General features: G+C 38.9%; 1 protein-coding gene across 1 annotated transcript in view; it reads right to left on the bottom strand.

The window, feature by feature from the left end:
• The window catches only part of LOC150087164 (nose resistant to fluoxetine protein 6-like), an 84,408-nt gene extending 64,810 nt beyond the window's left edge, over positions 1-19,598 (bottom strand). Inside the window, exon 1 of the mRNA XM_090372388.1 lies at positions 19,286-19,598. Within this exon, the coding sequence (XP_090228514.1) occupies positions 19,286-19,598 (313 nt within the window). The remainder of the gene's footprint in view (positions 1-19,285) is intronic.
• Between the last annotated feature and the right edge of the window lie 368 nt (positions 19,599-19,966).

The raw sequence follows: 19,966 nt of genomic DNA, 5'->3' as shown, positions 1-19,966 counted from the left end.
ATGTAGTGACCACAATGCAATCACTTTTGACATATTGCTTGGCTTTGATTCTTGGTCTTTTAAAAATGTCCGTGACTTTCCAAGATACAAGATAAAAGACGAAAACTGGACCAAAGTTGATCAGGAACTTAGGTCAGTTGTAACTGAACATAACAAAACACATACTCACACACTTACATACACACACTAGCCGGCCTTGGCCTTTTGCCTTTGCAAATGCTGCAGTGGTATATAGGAGAAATCCTGGAGACCGCAATTAATCAAATATACCTTGACACCTTAACCTGCGATGTATCTATTTGTAGTCTTACAACATCATAACTCAGAGTCAATAAAGCTGTATAAAATATATACATATATACACTGAGTGATCACTAGTGAATGATGACTACCTACCTAATACGCCAAAAGAGACGGCTCTCTGTCTTCTGACAGCATCTATCCGACGTGGCATTGATTCAACAAGCTGTCGGAAGCGTTCGGGAGGTATGGCCAACCAAGCTGTGTATAATGCGCCTAGCAGTGCAGGTAATTTGTATATCCCCAGACGCCTGATATGCCTTTCCATAGTGTCCCACAAGTACTCTATGGAATTGATATCAGTAGGAGTTCGGAGGCCAATCGATATGTTGGAAGTCAGAATTGTGTTCCTCAAACCATTCCTGCACATCAAGTGCCCGATGGCTCGGCGCATTGTCATCTTGGAAGACAACCATTGCCACTCGGGAACAAGTGTAACATAGCGGGGTGAACACAGTCAGCAAGCAATTGACGATAGCGGAGACCAGTGATACGTTATTCCACATGCACCAGGGATCCAAGTTCCTGCTGGTGAAACATGCCCCAAACCATACAACCGCCTCCACCGGCCTGCACTTATGATACCATGCATGATGGATGAAGAGCCTCATGTTGTCGCCAAATCCGTACACGACCATCCACGGTGTGGAGTAAATAACGTGACTCATCCGACCAGCACACCATCTTCCACTCTTCTAACGTCTAACTTGCATGCTCTTTACACCAGGCGATAATTTTAGGCCGAGTTTGACATGGTCATGCCAGATATTATTCCAGGTTAGCCCACCATATTGTATTGGGTAGTCAACTCTTCGACAGTGCTGCGCCTGTTCGCCTGTACGAGTCGTCGGACCCGGCGCTCACCTCTAACATCAACCTTTCGCTGACCTTCGCAGTTTTGCCGTCGGGTCGTTGTTTGACCATTTTGACGCCAGTCCTGTACACTTTAACAACGGCGGCTCTCGAACACCCCACCAGTTCAGCCGTTTGGGAAATCGAGGCACCAGCTCGTCGAGCTCCCACAAACTGTCCTTTATCAAAGTCCGATAAATACTTTCTTTTACCCATCACGCTCGGAATTTTACTACCTACTGAACCACTGTCACCTTATCTATGCTACGTAGGTCGACTAACTGCAGCACACTCTCGTACCTCACGTAGTGAACGGGTCGCATTCAGTTTTCATAGGGGTAGTCATAATTCAGTGATCACTCAGTGTATATTACCAACTATTAAGACACTCATTTTTTTCCAAAGATTTAAATTAATTTTATCGATAAAACAAACTCATTTAAAACAGGAGCAATCATCGACAAATTGTATTAATAACTATCTTGATACCTTCCATCTGATCAATGATCATCAGCATAGATTACGTCAGTGTCGATCCACTGGTGATATACTGGCTTATGTTACCTATCTGTGGACAAATTCAATGGAAAATTTTGGTGAAACTCAAGCAGTTACTATTCATATTTCAAAGGCTTTTGATCGTGTTTCGCATGAAAATCTTCTACATAAGCTTCCATTTTATGGTTTGCCAACTGTTTTTTGTAATTGGGTATCCAGTTTTCACTCTGATCGCTCTCTGCGGGTGATGATAGACGGCTCTCTGTCTTCTAACTTCTCCAATAATGCATGCATTCACCAAGGTTGAGTTCTTTCTCCCACTCTTTTCCTCTTGTATATTAATGACCTTCTTCCATTGACCGAAAATACTATCCATAGTTTTGCTTATGACAGCACATTGCATTCCACCTTCCAGTTTGAGAAACCTTGATTTAAAGGTTTCGCAAACAGTGGAAGCAAACAGCTTCCACTTCTCGCATATCTACTACCAATTCCCTAAATGATGACCTCCAGTTAATTATCCAATGGGGCAAATTAATTTAGTTGATTTCAATCCTTCAAAACACAGTGCTTTCTTATATAGCGCAAAAAGATTTCTTCTGCTCCTAAGTGTCATCGAAGATGACAGATGACACTTAGATTTCTAGATAAGATGGAAAAAGAAGGATCAGAACATCCCCCCCACTTGACAAGCGAGACTTTTAACCCAGAAGATGACCTAAATAAGACTACCAAGAACAAGGAAAATCCAAAAAATCCTGTAACACTTGGGGACGGTCTCTGTCCCCAAGTGTTACAGGTGCCTGCGTTTCGGACATATGTCCCATACATGTAACCAGTAAGAGTCCACCTATGGGCACTGTGCCCAAAAAGGTCATGCGTTTAATGACTGCCCTGCCAAGGCGCAGCCGCCCTCCTGTGCCAACTGCAAGGCAGCAAAAGCACCCCACGACCACTCAATAAGAGACGCCACCTGTACAGTCTACAAAAAAAGTGAAGAATATATACCAATCAAGGATAAATTATGGATAGGCAAGCCACTATACCCACTCAACAACAGATTAAAATACTTCAACTTAATGCACAACGAGCAAAAGTGGTCGCTGACCAATTAAAAATCAGAGCAGAAGAACAGCATATCGACGCATTCTTGCTTCAAGAAACCTATGTCTGCAAGGGTAACGTAGTAGGATATCCAATCTCATACAAAATTATACACTGCACAGATGACCAGCCATGGGCCGCAGTAGTTATCAGGAATACAGAGATTACAGCAGTCCGTATCGCACTACTATGTACTTCTATCAGCGCTTGTGCCCAGATCCTGACACCCCTTGGCTCCATCTACCTGCTCTCAGTATATAGTCACCCTGGTGAGGACATCACTGTTGCAACATCACCCATCCAGATGGCTCTCCACCTTCTTCCGGGAGGGAGGGAGGCTGCTGGTTGGAATGGATGCTAACTGTCGCTCTGCCCTGTGGCACAGCCTAACACCCGACAGAACTGGGTCCAGAAATGGTGAACGACTTGAGGACTTCATTTTAACTACTGGCCTTCGGGTTCTCAACAGACCGGGCCACTTGCCCGCCTTCAGCAGCTCCCTCTGGAAGAGTACAATAGACATAACCATGGCCACGCCAGACATAACCCAAAAGCTGGTTGGCTGGACAGTGCAAGAATCCTGGACTACTTCGGACCACAGAGCGATCACACACTCTCTCTCTCTCTCTCTCTCTCTCTCTCTTGCTCGCTCTGTGGAACGCTACTGTACTAAAAAAGCAGATTGGCATTAGTTTCAGGTGGAACTCGCAAGACGCCTCCCCGAGGATGACCCTTTAGCAGACACCAGCTCACCAGAGGATTGTGTGCACAAAATAACCAAGACAATCAGAAATGCCTGCGACTTAGCCATCCCATGAAGAAAACCTTACAGATACGCTGTTCCGTGGTGGAACGCCAACCTTCGCGACCTAAGGAAACGGGTCAACCTCGCTCGGAAAGCATTACAAAGGGCTTGTGCCCATTCCCCCCCCCAGGAAGTGGACTCTGCGCGGGAAGCTTATCGACTGTTCAGAAACCGTTATACACTTGAAATTCGCAGAAGCAACAGAGAATCACGGAGGACCCTGGTAACCTCCACTGGAAACAGCAACCCGTGGGGAATAGTCTTATGCATTGTAATCAATAAGCTGCCCAGTGGAGAAGTCTTGGCTCATCGTAGAAACCTGATGGAACCTTCACCACCTCTTGGACTGACTCTCTAAATAATATTCTTGTTGCCCTCTTCCCTCTGGAAAACACACAGTTAAGTCCAGAGCAAACTCAAATAGTAGCCAGCAATGAAGCCTATGCAGCAGACAACACAGAAGAACCATTTACCTTTGCAGAGATGCACCTAGCCCTAGCAAAGACAAAAGAAGGAAAGGCCCCTGGCTTTGGCCTCCTTGAAGTTGACGTGATTAAGAAATTCGCAGAACTTTATCCTACCACCCTACTCAGTCTCTTCAATAGATACTTGGCTGACGGCTCCTTTCCCGCTATCTGGAGAGAAGCTACGCTCAAATTAATACATAAAAACCCTGAAAGCCAACTCACCTTCCTACCTTATGCAGGCCAACAGCACTGCTCTCTGTTCTCGCTAAACTTCAAGAACCACAAACAGGCAAAGATTCTTAGTAGAATAACAAGAAAACTTGTTATCCCAATAAATAAGGTAAAATGAAAAGGAAGGAGCATAGCGTGAGAAGTAGGGTAAGGGAATGGATGGGAAAGAGAAGGAAAGCAAGGGGATGAAAGAAATAGACATCCCCAGAAGAGGAAAAAAGCAAGAGATTAAAGAATATGACACTAGTGGACAAAGCTTATACAGTTCGGTAAGGCCACGCAACCAAATCAAAAGGAAAACACATTATTTACAAAGTCAACAATTTAAGAATTCTCTCACCTAGAGAAGAACAGACAAATCACTATTTACAGCAATAAGTAAATACCAAATTGGGTTATCAAAACTACAATCAATTTTGGAGATTAATTTAATTTAACTCTTGTACGAAGAGTTATTTCACTCCTGCACTTATGCGAAGAAATCAGAACACTCATAATAAGATAGTAAAGTAAACTCTAACATTCTACAACGAAGCAATATTTTGGTATTTTGAGACTCTAACGGTTCCTGGGATTTCTTCCATCTACGCGTATGTTCTCTGTATCGGTCAAGCCAGAGATTTAAAAGTGTGTGGGATATGTACTATGTAGTCCAGCAAAGAGAAAACTGACCGAAGATCACACGCAATTAGGGACACAAAATATCGATGCCTCACAACCTTAGTTGCTTGACAAACACATCTTTAATTTTCTCAAGTTTGTATTTGTACTAATTCTGATAATACTGGAAGACTATTTCATTCGCGGGTCTTTGTAATTTCTATTTGACATCCGAAATTAATATCTCTGCATTGTAAGCACTGTTTTCTTCTTTTATATTACTAAATTTAATAAGATTTCATTAAAACGTGGAACAAGAAGTTCGACGTTTTAATGAAATCTTATTTGTGTAATATCTTGGAATTGAAATCCAAAGGTAAATAAAAAAAATCCTTCTTAGCCTTGTCGACTAAACAGAGAATACAATTCATATTGCATTTGTAGTGAAATTTTATTCTACATATTTGATTGAAGGTGAGAGCAGGGTCGGATTTACACAAAGCTAAACCTAAAAAAGCTACAGCCTACACTTTGCTTATTGGAGGCTTGAAGTGGTGAAACCCATGTTTAGTCTTTAGAGCAAAATTTCTGGCATCCCTCCCCCCCATACTTCTCTTTCAACCTATGCACGGTACCAAGTACTATAGGTTTTGATTCTTTTCGTGCTTGGGGTTTTCATAAAAAAAAAAAAAAATGTTATACCCATGGATTTACTTACGCACTGCTGTTGGGTCTTAAAATGTAGCGGCACCAAATGTCATTGACTTCTATCAATTATTTTGCAAACCATCGCAACCATGTACTTTATCCCTTAGGTTTTTGTTCACCAGGGTAACGCTGTTGTACGACATTATTCATCCACTTGTCCCAGCGAAACACAAAGCTGCTTATGCCTTTGGAACAGAAGTTTGAATCCTGACAAAAACCAATCCTTGATGACTGATGGAACTAAGTTGAGCTGTGTACCGGGGAAGGAAGGATGTTCCAGTTAAAATCACAGGTTTCTCTTGGGATTAGCCATGGAAACGTATGTACATTGCATAGAAGCATTATTCATATGTATTGTGAATCCCTTGGACAGAAACCGAGGTCGCTTTCTGCATATTTCAGCCTTTAAATATTGCAGCGATGCGCACTTCATGTGGAGTTTATTGTTGTATTGGATTCAACATAACATTCGCTGAATGCAATGAATTCAGCTAACGTTATGTTGCAATGACGTTTTTGTATAATTTGCAGTGAATTTGAGCTCTAAGTTTGAATTTTTGGCCCACCGAAATTGAACAACGCTTTTCAGTGCAAATACTGTTGGTTGTATTAATTTATGCATAACTTTCAAATAAAAATACGTGACTGGAATCTAATCAATGCTACGACATAGTGATGTGATGCTCACATTTGTTCTGCTTCGTGGTAATTTTTGGCACACCAACCTTCTGGTAGGACCGTTTCTTATGGTGTTCTATTTCATACGGTAATGTCTTTACAAATGCGTTCATGAGCCGATTTGGATGTATACGAACTGAAAAACCGGAATAGCTCACAGAAGTTGAAACCTACTGGGTACCCCCAGGAAATTGGCTTACAGTTCCAATTGAAGACTCCTAACATAACCTAAGAAAGCTTTCAGTTTTCCACGGGTTTCTAAACCACTCCTTTCCAAAAGAGTGACAAGGGCAAAACCACTATCGCGGAGGGATGCACACACTTTTTATCAATTAATTCACCACAGAAAAATACTTAACTTTAAGCCAACTAACTTTTAAAAAAATAACTTAACCATTCCTCGTCACAAGAAATTATGAATATGTTAACATTCTGAAAAGAAATTGTACGAGCGTCCAGTTGAGAAATCTTTAAAGATCCTTGTAAACGAGTAAGTGATAAAAACCTGATTCTGAATGAAAAATATCAACATATTACTTGAGTTATTAGTACAGAACGGTATTTTCATGCTGTTACTGTGGTCAGGACCCTAAGTTTGTTGTGAAGATGTTCATATAATATAGAATAGCTTTAATAGCGTTTAAATTTCACTTAATTTTAAATTTGCGGTTATAGTCTGTAGTCATAAAAGTGCAATGAATTTAGAAATTAAAATTGTGTTTTTATTGAATATTCAGCTCAGCAAGAAAATCTGCTTGCTGAGCGGAAGAATAATTCAGTTGTTATTGCAAATTATTGTAAGATGAGGTAATGCCATCAAGTCAAAACGTAGAGGTGAACAGTTTCTATGATGACAACGGACGGACTCACACAACCACATTTCCAATGAACAGCCTTGAATTATCTAAAATGGGAGGCGCTCTCCACCATCCTCCAATAGCCTGCACTTCTGCTGTATATGGTATTAATTATTTATTTTCTGGCATGAGAAAGGGCATATTATACCAGTCAAACGCCCTAGCTAAGCTACTAGCCCTAACCTTTAACAAATTAAGGCAAGTTTGAAGTATATAAGAACTTACTCTTATTAGTCTATATTTTTTTACGAAAAGCTTGTTAAATTTAAAGAGCAGCTATCATAAAAAACAAGAGTGGATGCAAGCAACAGTCAAATAAAACGGAGTTGGGAGTGACCGCGATTTCTGAAAACCCAAGTTAAGAGGCGTGTAGTGTTGAACTGCGCTGAATTTGGGAACGGACTTCCGACCATAAAAAAGGGAACGGCCAGCTTCCACTGAAATGCTAGTTTGCTAATTCCGCCTTCTGAAAAGCTTACGACACCAAACTTCTCTACTATATTTGGTAGCTGATGAAATATTTCAATGTAATAATTGTTAGTGTGGCTATTATTGCCTTGAGCTACGCAATGTCAGTTTGCATAAGTTTCTACAGCCATTCCAATTTCATCAGCCTCTTACCCTCCGCGACTTGTCATGCATGTTTGGAGGATTCAGTTCGATTCTGATCGCCAGACCGAAGAAAATAGAAGCATCCTACTTTGGTTGGCCAATAAAAGAGTTGGTCAATCTACTTTGGAAATACATTCCTTCCATTCGCTTCCAACTGCGAAACTTCGTCTTTCATCTCTCAGACACGGTACACTGGCGCTTCCTGTTTGCCTTGATGTATCCTAAAACACCCGACAATACAATCCAGTCATTTTGGTTACTTCTGTAAGGACTTAGTCCACTACGATTCTCATATAAATTTTCCCCACACCACTAAGGGTGGAGACTATTCTATGCATATTTCTAAAAGTTGAATGTGTTCACAGTCTAAATTTATTTAGGTTTGCCCATTTCGAAGCAGCAAATTGATGGCTTTGCATTTACTTCTTTATAAAACCACGTGCCATCTGAAACGCATTGTTTTCAAATAAACTGAGAGAAACAAAGTCAGAACGACGCCTTGTTTAAAATACTGCTCATGCGCATTGCATTGTTCATTATTTTGTGTTTAAAGTTTCTGAGCATGCAAAAAAAAAAAAAGAATTCTGATCGTATTTATGAAATGAAATTTTCTTATGGGCGAAGCTGTTTTCCTTTTTCCAATTGTAGCTTTACTGCACGACTTCAATTGTCGATATCCGAACCTGCACGAATGAGGAATGTAAATTCCTTAGCGAACATACCAGAGGAACTTGCATCTGTCACTCGTTTTAGTTTCCTTCCTGCCTTAACTGAGCCGATAAAGCGGACCTTCTATCAGCCATTATTTATGCTATTTTCCGCTCCGAGCTTTTTGACTCATCGTACTCTCTGTCGAGTAAATAAAATGAGCTCATTACTATCACTCCTGAAGTTTCAAGGAAATTTTTACCAGACTTTAAGTCAACACAATGAATTTTATCAAAATATCTGTGATGCCTGTTATATCAAATAATCGCCTTAGGCAGCACTTTCCTTGATACAATATTAATGAAAAACATTTTGTTTTGTTAATAATAATAATAATAATAATAATTTATTTATCCCTATTTTATGTTGCACTTTTTTGGGAGATAACAGCAAAAAGGGAGGGAGAACACATAAGCCAATGGCTTTTTAGGGGATATTCCCTTAAAAAATGATGAATATACAAATATACAATTGAGAAATGTACAGTTCTGAAATTGTATAGGTAATGTTCAACAGGAAAGACATAAATAAATTGGAGTTTTTTGTACATTTCTTTACCTGTACAATTTCAGAACTGTACAAGGAAGAAAAGACTTCGAAAAGAATCACTACTTATAATATCATTGTGAACATTTTTAGAATTAAATGAGGAGAGAAAAGAAATATGATGAGATACATGCACAGAAATTTACAACTATTTGCCAGCTGCTTCCTTTAACATTTGTACATTATTTCCATGTTGGTGTTTTAAAATCCAGGAGTTGAGTGGAAGGTAATTTGAATCAGACATTCCTGGTGATGTGTTCAATTAGTAGTTTCTTGAATTGATTTAGTGAAGTGACATTTTTGATTTTTGCAGGAAGTTTGTTCCAGATTTTAGCACCTCTTTATTCTATACTTTTCTGACCTATGGCTTTTCTGAAAAGCGGAATCTTCAGGTTGACTTCGTTTCTTAGATTGTATGATATTTCTTCTTCTTCTATGGTTATGAAAAACGATCTGAAGAGAGGGGGAAAGTCTGCTGTCTTCATAGCATTGTAAACAAGGATCGCCTCGGCTTTCTGCAATAGCTGGTAGATGCTGAGGAGTCTCACTTCCTTTCATCTCGAACTAACTGATGCGTTCCAGGGAAGGCCCAAAATTGAACGAACGCATCGATTGAGAATGGGGTTGATTCTCGCGAGGTTTTCATGGCTTGTGGTACCCCATGAGATGATTCCATAGGTGAGGTGCGGCTGAATTATAGAAAGAAATACTAGTCTGAGAAGGGAAGGAGACACCCAGGCAGAGGCCCTGGCGAGTATTCCCGCTAGTGACGAAGTTTTGTTAATTTTGTCAAACAATATAGATGCCAATTCAGAAGAATGGTGCCCATGGAAGTGTCTTTAAAAAGGCAAGCAGCAGAAACTGAATACCTATGAGACAAAGAGTGGAGAGAATTTGTAAGAGACTGGTTAGTAATTTTTCTGACTAAACTGCGCTCGTTTGAATGGAGTTTGGGAGCTTGAGAGAGATGTTGGGAACATAACCCTTCAGATGTGGGAACAATTTTCCAAGGAAGAAAAGATCTGAGGTTTGCATATAGTGAGGTAATTATCTAGAAGAAAAGTAATGACAACTTTGAAAAGAGAATCATCCAGTTTTTTGATGTAGAGAAATAATATTCGTGATGCGCTTAAGCCAAGAGAGATTAGAAACAAAGTAACCTCTAACAGAGATATCAGACCTTGTCTAGAAATCTGAGCATCTAGGAAGTTCGGCAGGACTTCAATTCTTCTGGAATTTATTCCTGCCTGATTTTTTTCAAAAAAAAAATTAAATAGGATTGAATTGTATAAGGATTGAAGTTAACTTCGGCCAAATGAAATTTTCTTAGATCCACTGGAAATCGGGATCTAAAGAAATTTGCGATGATATTCGAATAATTGAAAAAATTTGTGCAGAAAATTTCTGAAACTGCGAGGTGAAATGTAGTGTGTTATCATAAAACCCATGGATAGGATTTCTAGTCAGGGGAAGAAGATCATTAATATACAAAAAAGAAAAGAGTGGGAGAAAGAACTGAACTTTGGGGGGGGGACAGCAGGATTAAGCTAGAAGACAGAAAAGAAAGGAAAATTACCTCACTGTTAGGAAAGTTAGATTGACGAAAGTCGAGTTTCTCCGAAACTCAATGTAGTTGGGACAACGATAGAGAAAACAAAATCGGATAGAGAGATTTTGAGCCAGAGTTGAATCGAAAAGAGAATATTCCAAATTACGAAGTCTCTGTCTAGGGATAACAGGGCTAATATATATGCACAAGAACCATCTTTGAAGCCAAAGGAATCACAGAGCGAATAATTAGGGTAACTGAAGTGAGTAGTGGTGAAGCAACCGATAATTAGTTGTTTGTTTGTTTGTTATTTGGTTTTTAGGAGCATTAGCAACTAAGGTCATATTGCTCCGGGGATATGCGGTGATTATTCCTTGACCTTTCCGCATCCTCCGTATTTTGGTGGTCACGGGCTCGAAACCCGGTCTAATCAAGAAGCGTGTGCTACGCACTGCTGCTCCTGCCCACCTGGCTACGAAGGCGCCACCGATAATTGGGATTCTCTTAGTAAAATAAGAGGGGCTTAACAGATCGTAGGTGGAAATGGACATAACTGAGATTAAAAATGACATAAACCATGTATATCTATAATTTTTTTTTAATAATATACGCAGCTCCTTGACGTAACGTGGCCTCGTCAATGCCTTCGGCATATTCACTAATCGGACCTCTACCATCATTAGTTGACAGAGAAGTTGTCACCCAGATTACACAACTAACTGTTTCGGTCCAGTGGACTCTCTATCGCCGACTTGCCAAAACCGTTTGAGATTTGTACCATTGAAATGAAAGGAATATTCCATCCCTTTCCATAATGCCCTTGATTAAGTCAAAAGATTTCATTCATACCGCATGATGGAAGATATGAGGGTTGCTGAGCATTGCTCCGAAGAGTGAAGTTTAGGCCTCCACTTCCAGTGCAATACCACCACCACGGCAGGCCTCCAATAAGCAAAGCAGTGGTATTGCACTGGAAGATTAGAGTCATCTGCCACTTATTGTTGCCTGGTGAGACAGAGGAGAATTATTCGCCCGTGTGATACGGCCGGCACACACAGCCATATCACACGGACGAATAATTCTCCTCTGTCTCACCAGGCAACAATAAGTGGCAGATGACTCTAGTCTTCTAGTGTGATATGGCCGTGTGTACCGGCCATAACACACTGCAATACCACGACCACGGCAGGCCTCCAATAAGCAAAGCGGTGGTATTGCACTGGAAGACTAGAGTCATCTGCCACTTATTGTTGCCTGGTGAGACAGAGGAGAATTATTCGTCCGTGTGATATGGCCGGTACACCTTTACCCTGCTTCCATCGGTTTTGAAACATTGGAGATATACTCAGGGTTAGTAATAGCCACCGTCCTGGAGGTGCAAGCCAAGGATTTTGTTGTCACAGAATAACATGACTTCACCGAAATTCAATAAGCAAAGCACCCAGAAGTGGAATCTAAATATCTGTTCCATCAGCATTTTAGCTTTAAAGATAGCAAGCGCTGTCATACCAGGAAGGATGTCTGTGAAAAGCCCCAGGAACCAAGGATTTGACACCTTAAGAGTCTAAAATTCTGAAGGAAAACTATAAGATTATGATAAGGTTCATGGAAAGTGAATTGAAGTAAGTCCATATACCTGGCAATCCTTTAAACCTTACCCCAAAAAATGTTTTTTGAATTTAGATCCAGTGCAAAGAGGAACACATTAAACATATTTTAGAACAGAGGACGATAAGAAATACAAAACAGATGGTTGTAAATTATGCGGTTGAGAAGGATGGAAAATTAGAATTCAAAGAGAGAGAGAGAGAGAGAGAGAGAGCATAAAACTACCCGACAAAATTTTTTTTACGAAAGTTGGTTATACTGAACAAAAGTAATGTCCTAATTATCAAAATATCAATCTTTTACTTTTGTCACGTCTACATCAAAAGATATACGCATTTTTTAAATTCCTTGTTTTTATACAATATCAGCATACATGGTTGTAATTATTATACAAATATATGTTACTTAGACATGTTTCCCACTCAATGATTTCCTTTTATACTCCAGATTGCTTTCCCGTTTAAGAAACCAACAGTAATCTCCCATCATGGCAGAGTCTCAGCAGCGTCATGGTGGAAGCGATCTTCTTGTTCATCATTGACATCTGTTAAGTTTTCAGGAAAGAAATCCAGATGGGAATAAGGAAATGCATTTTCAATGACATTCAGCACCCCATGTTCTTGTAACATTTCAGCAAGTTTGTCACCAGTTGCTCACAGTTCTCTTCTTTTCTCTTTCCGAGAAATCCATGTACCACAGTCTTGAAAGATCTCCATGCAACCAGTTCAACATCATTCAGGTTTCTTTGAAATTCCTCAAAGAAACCTGAATTTTCATTGGTCATCAAATAAGAAAGCTCCTAAAAGGAGCTTTCTTAAAGAGGCTTTCTTAAAAGGAGCTTTCTTATTTGATGACCTATGAAAATTCCTTCCTTCAGCTTTGCATGACATAAATTTGGAAACATTTTCAGTAAATATGCGAATCCTCTGTTTTCTTTATCCAGTGCTTTAGTGAAATTCTTATTAAGTCCAAGCTTGATGTGTAAAGGGGAAAGAAAAACCTTTTGTGGATTAACCAATGGAACATACTTTACGTTGCTTTTGCCGGGAATATATTTATCTCTCTGATTCCAGTGTTGTACGACGTAGTGTTTGGCTGTTGCACGACTATCCCACAAACACAGGAAGTAACAGTATTTAGTGAAACCACCTTGCAACCCAACAAGCATACCAATCACTTTGAGATCACCACAAATATTCCAACCATAATCATTGTAACGTACAGCAGCAAGAATCTGGGACATACTATCTTAAGTTTCTTTCAGGCCAACAGCATGAAAAAGAAGAATTGATGGTAAATTATTTCCATTATGAAGCAATACTGCTTTCAACCTTGGCTTTGACGCATCGATGAACAAACGCCATTCAGAGGTATTGTGATCAATGTTCAGTTCGTGCATAAGACCAAAGACGTCTTTGCAGACACACATGTTGTTTTCCATTGCAAAATATCTTGAAAACTCTTCATTTCGCTTACGGTATATTGTAATGTTTGTACCATTGGCGAGTAAGTTCCACTGTTGTAGCCTGGATCCGAGTAATTCAGCCTTTATTATTTATTTAGTGTGGAGTACATGGTTCCGCGACATTTAGTAAAACGATTTCTTCTGTACCTTCACTACTTCCAATACCCCAAGATTTTGGTGGCACAGGTACTGACAGTTGTTTACCGTGTGGCACTGGCCTAATTGCTGATGGGATATTTGGATATTTGATGCAGTGCTTGCTCTTTTTTGGAAATACCTTTTATTTTTGTCATGCAGAAATAGCAGTCGTCGAAATGATTGGACTAGCGCCACACCATAGGGATGGCAAAAGGTAATGCTCTCAGCTTGCCATATAACCACAGCCTTAAGTTCGTTGTACAAGTAATACAACAGATATGTGGAGCCCAATTTTTTTTCTTGGTCACCGGTCTTGCAGCCGAAGTACAATGAATATGCAACTTTTGTGACTGTATATTTTCTTCCTCTGAGTTTTTGGGGTTAAGTTTCCACAAACATAGCAGAAGTTGTCTGGGTGATTGACGCAAGTTTTGTGCTTTGTCTTCTCCATTTTAATAATGCATTAACCTAAAAACAGTAAAAGCAATTGGTAAATTTGAACAGAAGGTGAATTCTTGTAGCGTAGTTTATCATACACTATATATTGAACAGTTGAATGATGTAATAAAATTACTGACTTGTCTGGAAAAGTGCATCAAAATCAAAATATACTATATTGCAAGAACAGTAATAATGTACTTGCTTAACTTTTAGGGCAGTAAACAAAACCAATCAAAAGTTAATAAGCTTAAAAATTATATTTCAAACAGTAATGATGTCTTTGTACAGAATCCAGTTATCTATCTATATCTTAAAACTGAGACGTGATAGGAAATTTTTATGATTGATTTTAAATTCTATACATAAAACTTGACCAGAAACAACCTTTTGCTGGAGTTAAAAATCATGTTGGGTATTGTAATTAATTTCTATCCTACTGTTGACAAAATTAACTTTCCCAAACGAGCATTGAGTGATGAAGCCATTATATCCTCACAGCGTATAGTGGAGTACCCGTGAATGTTTACAATCTGTGTTCTGCGACCACTGCCCAAGTGTTCCCCAAACCATACTGTCAAAAATTAACCCTAATCTACATTTTGATATTTTGACCCATTTTAAAATAAAAAGAAAATATACTCAAACTTCTGCTCTAAAAACAAACTGTCATGAAGTAATTCATTGGAATTATTTTGTTTCTAATCACGAAGACAGTTTCTTTTTTTTTTAATTTTAATTGAAAATGAACGAATAAAATGTATATAGACTTAGTGTTCGCCAATTTCTTACCGATTCCAAAGCATTTCGTTACTGAAAAAGGCTGAAAAGGGCAAATCATCATTTAATTAAAGTAATTTGGAATTCATTACGCATGTGAGCTACAATTCTGCTACGGAAAACGGCTTTGGAAAAACTAACGTACAGCATACAGTTACATTCACTTTGAAATAAAAATAAATTACGTAAGGGCCTTTTTCGTGGACGCTAATCCTTCTCTCCTAAGTGGGTTCAGGCTATCAGATCATTTCTTAACTGTTGTAACATCATGCCAACAGTTTGTAGTTATTGATATAGCATCCGACCATCACACCTCTAAAATTTGGGACCAATTCTTCACAGTTTTGCTCAGACCTACTATACTAGAAGGACTGAATTATTATTAGAGTGTAATGCATATTCACATTATTCTACAGTCAGTTCATGTATATCATACTGCAAGCTATATCATTCCTGTCATACTCCGAGCCATTTCATACTTATTTCGTTTTTTATTCCATCCTATAAAGCAGCATCTGAAATGCTACATCTGTTTATATAAAATAGTTTCAGTATAATGATGTACGTATCTGCAAATATGTAAATAATCTTGGTAAAGCTTATTTCAAGCCTAGCATGAAATTTTTCTCGCTACATGTTACGAAGACAAGGCCAAAATCATCAAGATTACTCAATCTCTAACTGCAGTTAATAAGATTGAGCAACGTCGCTCATAATCTCCAAATGCCTTCAGAATTAACAAGTGTCAGACATCATAACATCATGTCTGATTCATGAGCTATTAGCTTATATTTTCTCCCTTTTTAGAAAATACGAAAAATTAGATTAATTATACATTTGTGACTATTTATTTGATAAATTTCTTAATTTTATTCATTCTCCTGTAGCTCAAGTACAACTGTGTTAAAAAAAAGGCAGTTTCTTTCAAATTATATTCACAGATAACTTGTGAATAATGTATTTTGTCTGTGTGAACAGCCAAGCGGTGGAAGTAATAATTCCATACTACTACTACTACTATATTTTTAAAATGGAATTATTACTTCCACCGCTTGGCTGTTCACACAGACAAAATACATTATTTTGTATAACTGTTGTTTCCATTTAACCTCCTAATGATTAGGCTGTTTTTGCCCTGTTTAGTGCATAGAATCGTATTTGGCTTAGATGACTATAATCGCAGAACTCATGTTTTGCGATGATAGTCTGATACTTTTTTACAAGTCATTATAAAAAAAAATTATGACTAGTACGCCTGTACATTAGAAATTCGGAAACAATGTACGTTATTTATTATATAAATATTCATTTAGAAATATATAATTATAAAAAAAATTAACTGGTTATTTTACCAACATTTTACATTTTAATCAATTGTATTTTCAAATTTTAATTTATCTTAATTACTTATAATAATTAATTGCTTGCTTATAATTACCAAAAAAAAAAAGACTTCCGATGATGATTTTTTAAAATACAATTCATTTCCGATGAAATATCAGCTTGGTGGAGATTTCTCCATAATGTTTACAAAATCAAAGTCCTCAAAGTGATGTTGGGCCTAATTGTTTCGATAAAAATTTTTGTTCAAAACTAGATGTACCGAACTTATTAAAAAATAAGCTCAGTACATTTACATCTAAATATTCTACTTGTTAATAATATAAATTTATATAAAACTCTTCTTAAAAATTCTTTATTGTATATACTTTAAACTGCGAATAGGTCTCTATAAGTTGCTCCCAAGGGATGAAGAAATCAATGTTGGGAGCCTCCATATGCTAATGGTTCCCAAAGAAGCGTTCTGAGCAAACAGAACATCTCGCTCCTATTCGAAGTGATGTGCATACTGGCACATGAACAAAGTGTTTTAAGAAACGCATTTCTCGATGATAATTTCAATTATCTGTTCGTGTGCTAGAATCCGCTATATCGTATGTCATTCTCTCAATAGAAAAGTAAAGCTCAAAACAGCAATTATGAGTGCACGAGAACCTGGTAACGAGTTTGGGCGTTAGTAAAAAACAAGTCTCTATAATCATGTTACATGTGAATGTCGCCATGACCAAAGTAGTCAATGTATCGAAAATTTCCAAACCATAACATGTGCATTTCATGGCGAAATCACAAATATTTTTGCGATTTCTCCACTAAACACTCACATGCAAAACTAGAAAATTTGCACCGAAAGAGTAGACGTACAGACACACAGAGGTATACAAATGATTGAAATCCAGCATTAAACAGCGCAGAAGGTAAAAAGACACACAGAACGTGAGATCTCTTTTCCTTTCAGTACTTACTGGCAAGCGAATTGGATATTCCTTCAACACGACAACGTCGATATCTCCACCTAAAGAAACTTCTATAGGCCATTGAATTGCAAATGGTTGGACTGACCATGAGAGACATCGCCGCATAGGGCGTTGTGTTGTCTAACGGTGTTGAGCTTGGGTTCAACGAGCACCAAAGCATCTGGGGACTGGGCCGTAACGCAGGATCTACAGTAGGCGAAGAACGACATCTACTACTCACAGTGATGCAAGATCCTTTCTGCGAACCAGCTCTCTTTTGTCTTCCCAAGTGATTTGACGCCGTTTACGAAGGTCATTTTCCAGACGAATCGACTTCTGGGCTGTCTGGCAGATTAGTCCCTGTCGACTGAAATGGTGCAGAGCTCGATACCACAGAAGAACCGAATGGAGAGCAGTACTGTTCATTGCTCTTCATTTGCATCACTCCATTCTGGAAAAGGGTGACCGCAAGAAGCAACCAGACGCTGCTTGAGAGGGATCTCAGAAATGTTCCTAGCTGAAGGTGCTAGGCACACTTCTGAGTGGGCTAATGTCATAGTGGGCTAGCTCCATCAAAATAGTATAGGGAGGTATTGTGTACTGCTGAAAAACACTTCTTAATACAGATTCCAGTTATTCTCACCTCTCGATGATACATAGATCTTTTGTGCGATCTCTCATCCTCCCATTTCTCTAGAACCAGCCAGGAGCCATACAGCAGTCCACGTGCTATTACAGACAGGCAATGCAATGTAAACATCCCGCCAATGATCGGCCCGTTCATTAAATTTTTTCTCCCATTATAAACATCTAGCACCTTACGGGACGCCAACCATCCGGAAATCGTCCAGTGCAGAAGCTTCCAGCAGAGCCGATCATAGTGAATGTAAAGCAACTGTGTTCCCGATTGAAAAGGTCCCAAATCTAAAAAAAAGGAGGCCTCAGTCCATAAAAGGACTAGGGCAATTCCAACATTAATCCTTGGAACCTGGTGATTTAAAACTGTAGGACAGGCTCTGGCTTCCGGCACAAGTTTTTGTTTCATCGACGGATATAGCCAGGAGACAGTGAGACTCGCGCTACCCATTTAATCACTATATTGTTATATTTTTTATATTTTGGTTTATACGGAGTTGAACTTTCGTTCAGGTGCCGTCCTACATAAGATACTATACATACAAATTTGTGTTTTGTATTTTGGTTTATAGGAGCATTAGCAACTAAGGCCACATTGCTCCGGGGATATGCGGTGGTCATTCCCTGACCACCGCATATCCCCAGAGGTCATCAGTACATTTATCGGATATTCCTGCCGTATTTGGTGGTCACGGGCTCGAAACCTGGTCTAATCAAGAAGCGTGTGCTACGCACTGCTGCTCCTGCTCACCTGGCTACGGAGGCGCCTTAATCACTATACTCATGAGGACATATAGGAGGAACATCATAAGAGACCAGTGAACTATTTGTGAATGACAAATATTTCCAAGAAGAAAGGGAAGAGGACATAAACTTGCTGCCGTGACATGCACCTTTACTGGACAGTGAATGTGAATATCAAGGCAGCAAGTTCACATCCACCCGTATTTCTCTTCTTGGAAATACCAGTCATTCACAAATCGTTTTCGCTGGTCTCGTATGATGTTCCTGGTACATGTCCCCAATTTCGTGGGGATCCCTCACTTCCTTGCCATTGATGCAATTTCCAATGTTTCCAACAGCTGATTTGCTTTATTAAATACTGTACATATGGCAAAGTAAATAATAAAAATGCTATTCGTTTCTGAATATACGTAGCGTTAGGGCTGCTACTATTACAATATGAATAAAAATTTTATTTCATCTAAAAAAAAAAAAATGTTTACCAGTTTGTAAAAGTTTTACCCTAACTTTAAAGATCAGCTTTTTTGAGCTCGAACATACTTCAATGTTTATTTTCGCGCGTCACGTTAGTTTCTTCCACATACAGAAAAATAAGTAAACACATAAATAAAACTTTCATTCATGAAAGAAGCGAAGCATGTTTGGCATCTAAAATTAAATCACTTACTTTCTCCTGCCCACCTGTTCAACTTCCGTAAATTAACAGTATACCTTAAGAGGTCATCAGTACATTTATCGGATATTCCTGCCGAATACACTGTACGTAATAAGGCAGGTAATATTCTGTTTAACACGCTATTGATTAATGCTCTTGCTTTCTCGTTATATCCGTTCCAGATTTCTTCTGTGTCGATTAAATCAGAAAGCTCTTTGGTGCTGAATGTTTGGTTATCACCAGACAAAACCGCGTTACTAAAATACGTTGAGGTTGTGAGTACGAGGCCTAGCAAGACCATTATCTTCACTGATGTACCCGACATTTCACAAACACAACGTAGTAATGTTCATCAGATTTTAAATACTAAAGACTTCGCTCAATAGCTCTAATTTAACATAATAGCCCAATGGCAAAGATTCACATCCTTGCTTTCCTTGGACTGTTCTCTGCAACCCATTAATTACCTTCCAGAGGTCCTTCAGCACCAGTCATTCATCAAAAATCACTCGCTGCTTGACGTCACACGACCTTCGTTTTTTCCGCCTCGTTACTGAAGCGATATTCATAGGCGTAATATTGTTAATATGTTCAGAGGGGGAACAGCTCGGTTCCCTCTGTATTTTTATGTATTACACAACAATATAATTTATGAATGATGAATACTTCAATATGCATTAAGGGTTAATTAAC

The sequence above is a fragment of the Mastigoproctus giganteus genome, chromosome 4, assembly GCF_048544385.1.
Source record: "Mastigoproctus giganteus isolate SK-2022 chromosome 4, ASM4854438v1, whole genome shotgun sequence".
Taxonomy (NCBI): Eukaryota; Metazoa; Arthropoda; class Arachnida; order Uropygi; family Thelyphonidae; genus Mastigoproctus; species Mastigoproctus giganteus.
The sequence above is the reverse complement of the archived record's forward strand: the minus strand, read 5'-3'. Positions and strand labels throughout refer to the sequence as shown.